We start from the raw sequence: 12571 nt of genomic DNA, 5'->3' as shown, positions 1-12571 counted from the left end.
AATAAAAATGAAAACACAACACACCAAACTTATGGGACATGGTGAAAGTTGTGCTTGGGAAACTGACAGCTCTAAGCACTTACATTAAAGAACAGGAAAGATCTCAAATCAACAACCCAACTTTACAACTTAAGAAACTAGAAAAAGAAGAACAAACTAAACCAAACCTAGCAGGAAGAAGGAGATAATAAAGATGAGAGATAAATAAAAAAGAGAATAGAAAAACAGCACAGAAAAATCAATGACACCAAAAGTTGGTTCTTCAAAAAGATTAATAAAATTGGCAAACCTTTAGCTAGATGCACTAAGAAAACAGAGAGATGACTCAGATTATTAAAAATGGAAAAGAAAGTGGGAAAATTACTACCCATTCTATAAAAATAAAAAGGATTAAAAGAGAGTGCTATGAAAAACTGTATCCCAGCACACTGGACAACCTAGTTGAAATGGATGAAGAAGTCCTAGAAACACAAAACCTACCAAAAGTAAATGACAACGAAATAGAAAATCTGAATAGACCCAGAACTAGAAAGGAAACCTATAAGTAAGGAGTAATCATTAATTTAAAAATCTCACAGTAAAGAAAAGCTCTGGACCTGATGGCTTCACTAGTGAATTCTACCGAACATTTAAAGAAGAAGCAATACCAATCCTTCTCAAACTTTTCCAAAAAGTTGAAGAGGAGGGAACACTTCCCAACTCATTCTATGAGGCCAGCATTACTCTGACACTGGAGTCAAACAAAGATACTATAAGAAAAGAAAACTATAGATATGCCTTTTGAACACTGATGCAAACATCTTCAACAAAAACCAACTGGAATTTATTCATGGAATACAAAGATGGTTCAACATGGAAAATTGATCAAAGTAATATGTCACATAAGCAAAATGAAGGAAAAAATCCACATGTTCATCTCAACTGACACAGAAAAAGCATTTAACAAAATTGAACATCCTTTCATGATAAAAATAATACTCAGTGAGCTAGGAATAGAAGGAATCCACCTCCACATAATAAAATCCATATATGAAAAACTCAGAGCAAACATCATACTCAGTGGTGAAAGACTGACAGTGTTTCCTCCAAGATCAGGAATAAGGTAAAGATGCCTGCCTTCCCCGATTCTATTAAACATGGTAGTGGAAGTTCTAGCCAGAGAAATTAGGCAAGAAAAAGAAATTGAAGGGGGAAAAACTAAATTTCTATCCAAAGAGGATGGGTAAAATTATTATGGCCCAGTTATACAGTGGGAAATTACGTGGCCATAAAAGACCATATAGAAAAGACATCCAAATTGGAAAGGAAGAAGTAATGTCATCCTTTTGCAGATGATATGGCCGTTTATGTAGAAAATCCTAAAGATTCCACAAAACAACTGTTAGAACTAAAAAGTGAATTCATCAAAGTAGCAGGACACAAAGTCAACACACAAAACTCAACTTCATTTCTATACATGAACAATGAACAACCTGAAAAGGAAACCACAAAAACAATTCCAATCACAACAGCATCAAAAAGAATAAAATGCTTAGGAACTAACTTAACCAAGGAGGTAAAAGAGCTGTATGAGGAAGACTACAAAACACTGCTGAATTAAAGAAGACATAAGTAAATGGAAACACATGCCATGTTCATGAACTTGAAGCAATATTTTTAAAATGTCAGTACTACCAAAAGTCATCTATCAATTCAATGCAATCCCCTGTCAAAATTTCAATGACTTTTTTTTTCTTTGCAGAAATAGAAAAACCCAACTTAAAATTCACATGGAATTTCAAGGTACCCCCAAATAGCCGAAACAATCTTGAAAAAGAAGAGCAAAACTATAGGACCCACACTTCATAATTTCAAAACGTACCACAAAGTGACAGTAATCAAAACTGTGTGGTATTAGTATAAAGACAGACAAGTACACCAATGGACTAGAATAGAGAACCCAGCAATAAACCCTCATGTCAGATGATTTTGACAAGGATGCTATGACCATTCAATGAGGAAAGCACAGTCTTTTCAACAAATGGTGCTGTAAAAACTGGATATCCATATGCAAAAGAATGAAGTTAGATCCTTACCTAATACCATATACAAAAATTAACTCACAATGGATAAAGGACCTAAATGTAAGACCTAAACCAATAAACCTCTTAGAAGAAAACATAGGACAAAGCTTCACAACATGGGATTTGGCAGTGATTTCTTGGGTATGACACTGAAGGCACAGGTTAACAAAAGAAAAATTAGACAAACTGGACTTCATGAAAATTAAACAATTCTGTGCAGCAAAAGACATGATCCACAAAGTAAAAAAGGTAACCCACAGGATGAGAGAAAATATTTGCAAATCATATATCTGGTAAGGATTTAATATCCAGAATATGTAGAGAACTCGACAATAACAAAAACCCAAATAACCTGATTCAAAAATGAGCTAAGGATTTGAATAGCGATTTCTCCAAAGAATATATATGAATGGCCAATAAGCATATGAAATGAGACCCAGCATTGCTAGTCATTAGGGAAAGACAAATCAAGACCACAGTGAGACCCCACTGCGCACACATTAGGAGGGCTGCCATCAGAAAAACCAGAGAACAGCACATTCCAGCGAGAATGTGGAGAAACCGGAAACTTATATACTGTTGGTGGGACTGTAAAATGCTAAAGCTGCTTCGGAAAACAGTGTAGCAGCTCCTCAAAAAATTAAAAATAGAGTTACCATATATCTGGGTATGTACCCTAAAGAATTGCAAGCAAGGTCTTGAAGAGAGATTTGTGCACCCATGTTAAAGAGCATTATTCGCAAAAGCTGAAACATAAAAGCAACTCAAGTATTCATTGACAGGTGAATAGATAAGCAAAATGTGGTATATAATTCAACGGGATTTGACTCAGCCATAAAAGGGAATGAAATTCTGACACATGTTGTAACATGGGTGAACCTGGAAAACACGATGCTCAGTGAAAGAGGCCAGATGCAAAAGGACAAATACTGCATGCGTCCACTTACATGAGGTCCCTAGAGTCATCAAAATCATAAAGACAGAAAGTAGAATGGTGGTTGCCTGGGGCTGGGGGAGGGGAGAATGGGGAGCTGTTTAATGAGTATAGAGTTTGAGTTTTATAAGATAAAAACAGTTACAGGGATAATGGTGGTGATGGTTGCACAACGGTGTGAATGTATTTAATACCACTGACCTAAGCACTTAAAAATAGCTCAGATGGTAATCGTGTTGTGTGTATTTTACCAAAGTGAAAAAAAATACATTGTAGATCACTTATATGAAATTCTAGAAAAGGCAAAACTAATCTATAGTGAAAAAAAGACGGATGGCTTAGGGCCAGGGGGGTGTGGTTGGGATGGACAGCAGAGGGGCATGAGGGAACATTTTTTTGGAGAAAGAAATGATCAGTGTCTTGACTGCAGTAGATGTTACCTAGATGTATACATTTGTCAGAATCCACATAACTCTGCACCTGAAATGGTCCGTTTTATTGTGTATAGATTATGCCTTTAAAAACTGATTAAAACTTTTATACCATTAAGAGACAAAAAAAATACACTGTGGACATTTCCGGTTTGACCTTGCTATTTTTTTACGGCCACATAGTTCTCCACTGTGTAACTGATAATTTTACCAATCCTCTTTGGATAGAAATTTCATTTTTTCCCCTTCAGTTTCTCACTGCTGTAAACCACATTTCAGGACCATTCTTATAAGCACATATTTGTGCACTTGTCCAATTGTTAGGATAAATTCCCAGAAGTGGAACTTCTGGATCAAAGATATTTAATGGCAATAAATAATGACAAATTAATTAGGGTCCAGAATCACACTGATTTACCCTCCTACCAACCATATATTAAGATTCCTTCCACCCCCACCTTCTCACCAATGCAGCCTGTTATGTCACCGTGATCTTTGCCAATTACACAGATGACAAATGATAGCTCACTGCTTAGTTTTTTTCTTGTCCGTTAGTGAGATTGAGCATCTTTTCAGTATCTTGGTCACTTGCATTTCCATGCATTGTCTGTGTTCTTTTTCTATTCCTATCTGTGTTCATGATCCTATTTGGTTACTTATTGCCTTCTTATTGATTTTAAGAGTTCTTTATATATTGAAAATAGTAATAGTCTTTCATATATGTTGCAATGTTGACTCTAGGCTTGAAGTTTTCTTTCAGTTTTACTTATGGCATCTATTATTTTATTTAGAATTATTAAATTAAGACAAATCTGTCAATCTTCCCTTTTATGACTCCTGGATTTTATGCCTTGTGTAAAAAAAAATGCCCCTTACCCAAAGAATATTTTAAAGTATTCTCTCATATTTCTCATTAAGATTTTATGGTTTTGTATTTAAACTGGTTAATCTGAACTGAAGTTAAATTTCGTGTTTAATGTGAAGTATAGTTCAAAACAAACTTTTTTCCATAGGCTAGCCAATTGCCCCAACACCATTTCCACTGACCTGAAATATTATTTTTGTCATATTACCAAACTCCTTCATACGTAAATAATACAAATATATGTTTGTTCCTGGACTCTATATTCTCTATTATATATACTTGATATTAATGGAAGACAATATTCAAGAATGTAAGCTTGGTTCGATGTTAGAAAATCTGTTAGTGTAGCTCACAGGTCAAAGGAGAGATCTGCTAGACATCAGTCATGTCACTCCCTCCAGTGGCTTCCCACCGCACTCAGACCCACCCCAGCTCCTCTGGACCGTGACAGGTCTCAAGCGCCCTCTGCCCCCGTCTCCTAAGCCCTTGTGTGAGCCGCTCGCTGATCACTGTGCCCCAGCAGCTCTGACCTTTCTCTGCTCCTCTAACACGCAAGGTATATTTGCACTTGCTGTTCCTGGAGCTCTTTGCATGACTGCCTCTTTCTCACCGTTCACATCTCTGCCTTCTCAGAGGCCTTCCTTGGCCACCAGACTAAAACCATCGCCTCCCCCAGAACCCAGACCCTCTCCATCACTCCCTGTTTATGTCACTCACGGCACTAATCGCCATCAGAATGGCCTTACTGATTCACTTGTTTTCTTCGCTACTGTCATTGTCCCCTACCCCCACCACACTCACAGGTTAAGGACTTCGTCTAACTGTTCACCTTTACGCCCCCAGCGCCTGCAGAACACAAAAGGCCCTCAATAAATACCTGCCAGCTGGACGAACGATTGCAAGTAAATCATGTGATTATACCATATTGCTAAAAAGCCATTGGCTAATTTAACAGTCATGCCCAAAATTTTTTTTCAATGTGTAAACATACCTTAAGAGGCAGGAGTGTTTCAGTGAAGCCTTGGTTTCTGTCCCAACTCAACTGCTTCCCAGTCGTGTAGTCTTGGGAAAGTCATTTAACCACTCTGAGCCTCAGTGTCTTCTTCTATAAAATGGGAGAAATGATGGTAATGGTAATACTTCATATTAAACACAAAATTTAACTTCAGTTTGGCTTAACCAGTTTAAGTAAAAAACCCATAAAAGCACAATGAGAAATACAAGCAAATATTAAAAAATATTCTTTGGGTAAGGGGGATATTTTTACTGTTACCACCTGGTTGTTACAAGATGTAAAAGACGTCCAGAGCACAGTGAGCCTTCCGTAAGCATCACATAATGTTACCTGAGCGGCAAGGAGAAATGAGGAATTGAAGGAATCTTTCCCAAGAGGAGAAGAGAACCAATTAGAAACCTGTCACTAACATCAGGTCTAACAGTTTGGGCTAGAACCGCTCCTGGGAGAGTCAGGAGTGAGACAAGGATGTCTGCTAGAACTGCGGTCCTTCCACATTGCTGGGCCATGCAGAGAAGTTGCTCAAAGTACGAGTTATACTTTTAGGGGGAAGGGTATAGCTCATGCTCAGCACCCACGAGGCCCCAGGTTCAATCCCCAGTGCCTCCTCCAAGCGGAATTCAAGGAAGAAACCTAATTACCTCCCCCTCAGCAAACAAGAGTTACACTTTTAGAGAAGAGATGAAATTATTTGTATTGCAGTAACTCAAAAGCCTGAAAAGAGTTAACTAAAAAATGATGAGAATTAATACGAATACTTAACAAGATAAAATACACAAAAATTGTCTTCTTTGACACCAACAAAATTCATGAGAACAAGAAAGGCTATTTAAAAATACCTAGACACAAGAAATGGGCAAGATCTAGATGAGTTAAAAACAGTTTTAGCAAAGAATCTACAGGAAAACCTCAATAATACCGCCATTAATCTGTGCACAATGACGTGACTTCAGTCAAAATCCCATCTGTTTTTTTCCTCTTGGTTTTGACACTTAGAAAAATGCAAGAGTGAGAACAGCCAGAAGGGTTCTGAGGAACTGTATGGATTGTGGCCTTGCCCTGGCCTATTTCTGATTAGTTCCCAGGTTAGTTCAGCTGGGTTGGACACTGTTGACCTCAAATTCGTTGCACTAACTTCAATATCACCATGAACTGAATGGTTGGAAAATGCTACTTTATTTGTTTCCAAGAAAATGCTACTTTACTTGTTTCCAAGAATCTTTCAGTATTCTCCAGGTAGAAAGCTTCATCCTCAGTTAAAATCCCCCGGAAGCCCAATTCAAAGCCAAGTTCGGGGAGTGTGCTGGATCCTTGGGGCTGGACCCCACTTAAGTGACTCATATTGGGACCCAGAGAGCTGCAGGGCTGGAGGGTGTGGGCCAACCCATTTCAGTGAGCCGCTGTCATCTGAAGCACCAGGCGTGACCTCTGCGCAGCCCCAAATCCTGTTTTCTCTCCTAGACCCGTGGACGAGGGATGGCTAATCTCTGCCCTCTGAGTTCCTGGGGCCCCGCTGGAGGGGCTGCCGTGGGCTAGACGTCCTGTTCGCTGCAGGTGAGGAGGGGGCTGGGGGCGGGCTCAGGGTCCTCCAGTGTCCACCTTAGCTAAGGGAGGGACACATAGGGAGGACAGCCTTAGCAACAGAGTCCACTCCAGTCCCTGGAGAGGACAAGGAGCAGGTGGGACTGGGCACGGCTTTGCATCTTGGCACTTCGCATCAGCGTCCTAGAAACACAGTAAGAAGAGGGGCTGTGTCGCTGTTCTGAGAACCAGCTTTCCCCTCTCTTCTGGCTCCTCCTCCTTTCTTTTTTCTAGGGGAAGGTATTAGATTTGTTTGTTTGTTTGTTTGCTTGTTTGTTTGTTTATTTATCTATCTATTTATTTATTTTTTCAGTGAAGGCACTGGGGATTGAACCCAGGACCTCGTGCATGCTAAGCATGCACTCTACCACTTGAGCTGTACCCTTCCTTCTCTTTTTCCTTCTTAAGTTAACAGACTTTAGTTTTTGAGCATTTTTAGGTTTATAGGAAAACTGAATGGGAAGTCCAGAGATTTCCCTATCCCCTCAGCCAGCCTACCTGCATCTGCCCCCCACTAAGGGGGCACATTTGTTACAATCATAAACCCACACTGACACATCACTATCACCCAGGGTCAGAGTTGACATTAGGGTCACCCTTGGTGCTGCACATTCTGTGGGTTTGGACCAATGTACAATGACATGAATCCAGCACTGCAGTATCACACAGAGTGGTTTCAGTGCCCTAGAAATCCTCTGTGCTCTGCCAGTTCATCACTCCCTCCTCGCCCAAGACCCCAAGCAACCACTGATCCTCTTACTGTCTCCATAATTTTGCCTTTTCCAGAATGCCATGGGGTTGGAATCACACCGCATTCAGCCTTTCCAGACAGGCTTCTTTCACCCTTCCCTTCTCATGAGCAGATCTGTTCATTTCCAGGTTACAAATGAGGACACCACGGCACAGAGAGCTCAGGTGGCCTGTCCAGTGTCACACAGCCAGTAAGTGGCAGAGCTCAGATTTGAGCCTGGGGCCCCTGTTCTTATCAGCTGGCCTCCCGTACCTGAGCAGTGCTCCTGGCAGCGGAGACTACTGTCACCATGCAGGAACAAACAGCCCTTTCAACCTCATCCCAGAGGCCAAACCAGGGGCCACCCGCAGTCTGGGGAAGGAGAAAGGGTGGGGCCCCATCCCTGCCCATCCCTTGAGGCTCACTCAGCTGGGTAGAGAGACAGCAGGCAGCAGGTTCAGGCCCTCTCTTCACAGCTCCCGGCGGCAACCCCAGACTCCATGAGGAAGCAGGAAGTGCGGACAGGCGGGGAGGTTGGCCAGGGCCATGGGGCCGGCTCCCCAGCTGAGCAGGTCAAAGCACTGGTGGACCTGCTGGCCGGCAAGGGTGGTCAGGGCTCCCAGGCCCCACAGCCCCCCAACAGGACACCAGAGTCCCCACTGAAGCCCCACGGCAATGGTAAATAGCCTGGAGTGGGGTCCCTGGGCCCTTTTCCCCTCTCCCTTTCCCCTTCCCCTTTCCCTCCCCCACCCCTTCCTCCCTTCCCCTCCCCCACTCTCCCCCAGCCCTCCCCTCTGGCCTCTGTTCTGCAGACTTAAGGATACAGAGGCACCGAGAGGCCCTGCTGAACAGGACAGGAGGTGGCCCAGAGCTGGGCAGCCCCTCACCCAGGCTGACCAGCCTACTGCTGGTGGAGGGCCTGACAGACCTGCAGCTGAGGGAACACGACTTCACGCAGGTGGAGGCCACACGTGGGGGCTGGTGCTCCAGCAGGACCATTACCCTGGACAGGCTCTTCCTGCCTCTGTCACGGGTGTCCATCCCGCCCCGCATCTCCATCACCATCGGGGTGGCTGGTGTGGGCAAGACCACCCTGGTGAGGAACTTCATCCACCTCTGGGCCCGGGGACAGGTGGGCAAGGACTTCTCGCTGGTGCTGCCTCTGACCTTCCGAGATCTCAACACCCATGAGAAGCTGTCTGCGGACAGACTCGTCCGCTCCGTCTTCCCGCACGCTGGGGAGACTGGCCTGGCATCAGCAGCCCTAACCAAAGTCCTCCTGGTCCTGGATGGTCTGGATGAGTGTAAGACGCCCCTGGACTTCTCCAATACTGTGGCCTGCACAGACCCCAGGAAGGAAATCCAGGTGGACCACCTGATCACCAACATCATCCGGGGCAACCTCTTCCCGGAAGTATCCGTCTGGGTCACCTCCCGCCCCAGTGCAGCCGGCCAGATCCCGGGCGGCCTGGTGGACCGGATGACTGAGATCCGGGGCTTTAACAAGGAGGAGATCAAGATGTGCCTGGAGCAGATGTTCCCCGAGGACCCAGTCCTCTCGGGCTGGGTGCTGAGCCAGGTGCAGGCGGACAGGGCCCTGTACCTGATGTGCACTGTCCCAGCCTTCTGCCGTCTGGCGGGGTTGGCGCTGGGCCACCTGCACCGCAGCAGGTTGGGGCTGCCAGATGCGGAGCTGTGGCCTCCGAGGACCCTGTGTGAGCTCTACTCTTGGTACTTCAGGATGGCCCTCGGCGGGGAGGCGCAGGAGAAGGGCAAGGCGAGCCCCCGCATCGAGCAGCTGGCCCAGGGCGGCCGCAAAGTGGTTGGCACGCTAGGCCGACTGGCCTTCCACGGGCTGGTCAGGAAGAAGTACGTGTTCTACGAGCCAGACCTGAAGGTTTTCGGCGTGGACCTCGCCCTGCTGCAGACCGCCCTGTGTGGCTGCCTCCTGCAGCGGGAGGAGACCCTGGCCTCCTCAGTGACCTACTACTTCACGCACCTGTCCCTGCAGGAGTTCGTGGCGGCCGCGTACTACTACAGCGCGTCCAGGAGGGCCATCTTTGACCTCTTCACTGAGGGGGGCATGTCCTGGCCGCGGCTTGGCTTCCTCACGCACTTCAGGAGCGCTGCCCAGCGGGCCATGCAGGTCGAGGACGGGCGGCTCGATGTGTTCCTGCGCTTCCTCTCAGGCCTCTTGTCTCCGAGGGTCAACGCCCTGCTGGCTGGCTCCCTGTTGACCCAAGGCGAGCACCAGGGCTACCGGGCCCAGGTGGCTGAGCTCCTGCAGGGCTGCCTGCGCTCCGACGGGGCGGTCTGCGCCCGGGCGGTCAACGTCCTGCACTGCCTGCACGAGCTGCAGCACACGGAACTGACCCGCAGCGTGGAGGAGGCCGTGGAGAGCGGGGCCCTGGCCAGGCTGACCAGCCCCCCGCACCGCGCTGCCCTGGCCTACCTCCTGCAGATGTCTGATGTCCGTGCCCAGGAGGCCAGCTTGCCTCTGTGCCTCAGCCAGGGTGTCCTCCAGAGCCTGCTGCCCCAGCTACTCCACTGCCGGAGCCTGAGGTGGGTGCGGGGTGGGGCCACTCAGGGCAGGTGTGGGCAGAGGAGAGAGCTTGGACCTGGAAGTCTCCTCCTGGAAGCCAGGTCCCGCTGTGTCCATGTCCTGTGGCAGCCATAACAAAGGACCATGATCTAGATGGCATAAAACCACATAAACTTATCCCCTTCTGGAGGCCAGAGTCCAAAACCAGGTGTCAGCAGGGCTGTGGTCCCTCTGAAGGCTGCAGGGGGGGATCCCTGGCTCCTTCCTGGCCTCTCTAGCTTTGGGGGTTTGCAGCATTCCTTGGCTTGTAGACGCATCACCCCAGTGGGCATCGCTGCCTGTGTGGTCACATGGCCACCTTCACGCAGAGCTTTCCTGTCCTGTGAGGACACCAGTCATACTGGATTACAGGCCCACCCCCTCCAGTATGACCTCGTCTTAACTAATTACTCTGCAGTGACTCTATTTCCAAATCTCATTCTTGAGGCACTAGGGAGTTACAACTCCACCTTATCTTGTGGGAGGACACAGTTCGACCTAAACACCCTGTGAAGCATCCCAGTGCTAACAGAGGCCACACCCACTCACTCCACCCTCCGCCCATTATCCTTGGCCACTCTCCGGACCTTAGTGGGCAGGGGGTTGTAGGGCCAGGGCCACTCCAGACCTCAGAGTAGTATCATCCACATCCTCAGAAAAAAGAGAACTAGCAACTGATGTTCTGCAGACACATGGTGTGCAGGCAGGGCTTCTGGAAGACTCCCCTCCAGGTAGGAAGTCCAGGGCTCAGACCACTGAGTGCCCCCAGGTCACCCTCATAGGAAACCTCTGAGCATGTGGGTGTGCTGGCCCAGATCTCTAGGCCTCACGGTGGGGGCTCACTGGGATGGAGAGGAGGGCGAGGGAGAGGATCCCAGCCTGAGTGTATGAGCTTAGGGCCCCCTCCACTGCCCTGATGCCAGCTCTTTGCCCACGGTGGTGCTACCACTCACTATCACCGTTCCTCCGAACAGGCTGGACACCAACCAGTTCAAGGACCCTGTGATGGAGCTGCTGGGCAGCGTGCTGAGTGGGAAGGACTGTCGCATTCAAAGGATCAGGTAACACCGAGCCAGGAGACCCCACCTGGGGTGCCCACCTGTCTCTTGGGGCTCTGGGCTCCTTTCACATCCTCCTCTCTGCTCAAATGGTGTTTTCAAGGAGAGGTGCTTTGAGGTGTGTGGCTCAGGATACAGGCTGCTTGTTTCTACCCATTCCAGAAAGTTTCAGAGGCTCAGGTACCTCATCTGTAGGAAAAGGGAAAGGATGTGGTGAGGGTCAGACGCTACCGCAGACGTAGAATCATTTCTCCAAACACCAGGCCTGATTTACTCTAAGCTCCTCTCAAAGTTTGCCTTCAAACAGTATTCTGGGCATGGGATTGCATCTTTAAATAAAATCCAAAATATTTTAATTCAATAAATTAATTTTCATTAATTAAAAAAAATTTAATGTAAACATTGCATGTTTGATGTTGTAATTAGATGCAGGTTGATGTGCTGACTGCAGAATAGATCTATTTGCTTATGAAATCTCTCCTGTAACTAACACATCAGAGTCTGAGTAGCACCCTGATTTGTAGTTGAATAGATGTGATGACCTGCTGGTGGCTTTAGAAGAACTAGGGAGATGAGTTTGGAGAAAAGGGTACCCAGAGGGTAATTTCTCATCCTCACACCAGCCTCCAGCTTCTAAAATAATCTTTATTTGAGGAAATAAAAATACAGAATGAGTTAGGAATGAAAAGTATGTCACTGAGGATCGTGATTAGAGTGGTGAGCTCCGTATGACCTTGTCTAGACACCTGTGTGCAGGTAATTGGTGTGAGTTCAGGGGTCCCCATGACTACTCTCAGGTTCAGTGAACTCATGGAACCCAGAAAAGCCATTATATTCACAGTTATGGTTCATTACATTGAAAGGATACAGATTAAAATCTGCAAAGGGAAAAGGCCCATGGGGCAGGGTCCCAGAGACCAGCCCGAGCCTCCAGCTGTCCCCTCCCAGTGGAGTTGTGCAGACAGCACTGTCTGCACAGATGACGTGGACAACATGGAACATTCCGACCAGGGAAGCCCGCCCAAGCCTTGGTGCTCAGAGTTGTTACTGGGAGGTCAGTCATGAAGACACACCTGACCACCGCATGCTGACCTGAGTCTCCGGCCCCTCCTGAGGTCAAGCTGACACTGCATGACCCAGAGTCACACTGTGAGATAAACTACCCACCAAAGCCCAAGGCCTCCAGATACACAGACACATTCCTACCAGGTAGGGCATTCCAAGGGCGTAGAGGACACCTGTCAGGAGCAGGAGCCAAGGTTAAGCCTCTACTGCACTTGCCTCTTAGGGTTTTCATGAGTTAATTCAAGGAA

The 12571-nt window shown here is 46.7% G+C and overlaps 1 protein-coding gene across 2 annotated transcripts in view; it reads left to right on the top strand.

The window, feature by feature from the left end:
• The window catches only part of NLRC3 (NLR family CARD domain containing 3), a 33810-nt gene that overhangs the window by 7526 nt on the left and 13713 nt on the right, over window positions 1-12571 (top strand). For both annotated transcript variants that reach the window (XM_064478395.1, XM_031447804.2), the window contains exons 2-6: window positions 6770-6862; window positions 7769-7830; window positions 8096-8297; window positions 8432-10181; window positions 11175-11261. In XM_064478395.1, coding sequence (XP_064334465.1) covers window positions 8120-8297; window positions 8432-10181; window positions 11175-11261 — 2015 coding nt within the window. In that variant the 5' untranslated portion in view covers window positions 6770-6862; window positions 7769-7830; window positions 8096-8119. The remainder of the gene's footprint in view (window positions 1-6769; window positions 6863-7768; window positions 7831-8095; window positions 8298-8431; window positions 10182-11174; window positions 11262-12571) is intronic.

This window comes from Camelus dromedarius, chromosome 24, assembly GCF_036321535.1.
Source record: "Camelus dromedarius isolate mCamDro1 chromosome 24, mCamDro1.pat, whole genome shotgun sequence".
Classification (NCBI taxonomy): Eukaryota; Metazoa; Chordata; class Mammalia; order Artiodactyla; family Camelidae; genus Camelus; species Camelus dromedarius.
This window is presented reverse-complemented; position numbering and strand designations above follow the sequence as displayed.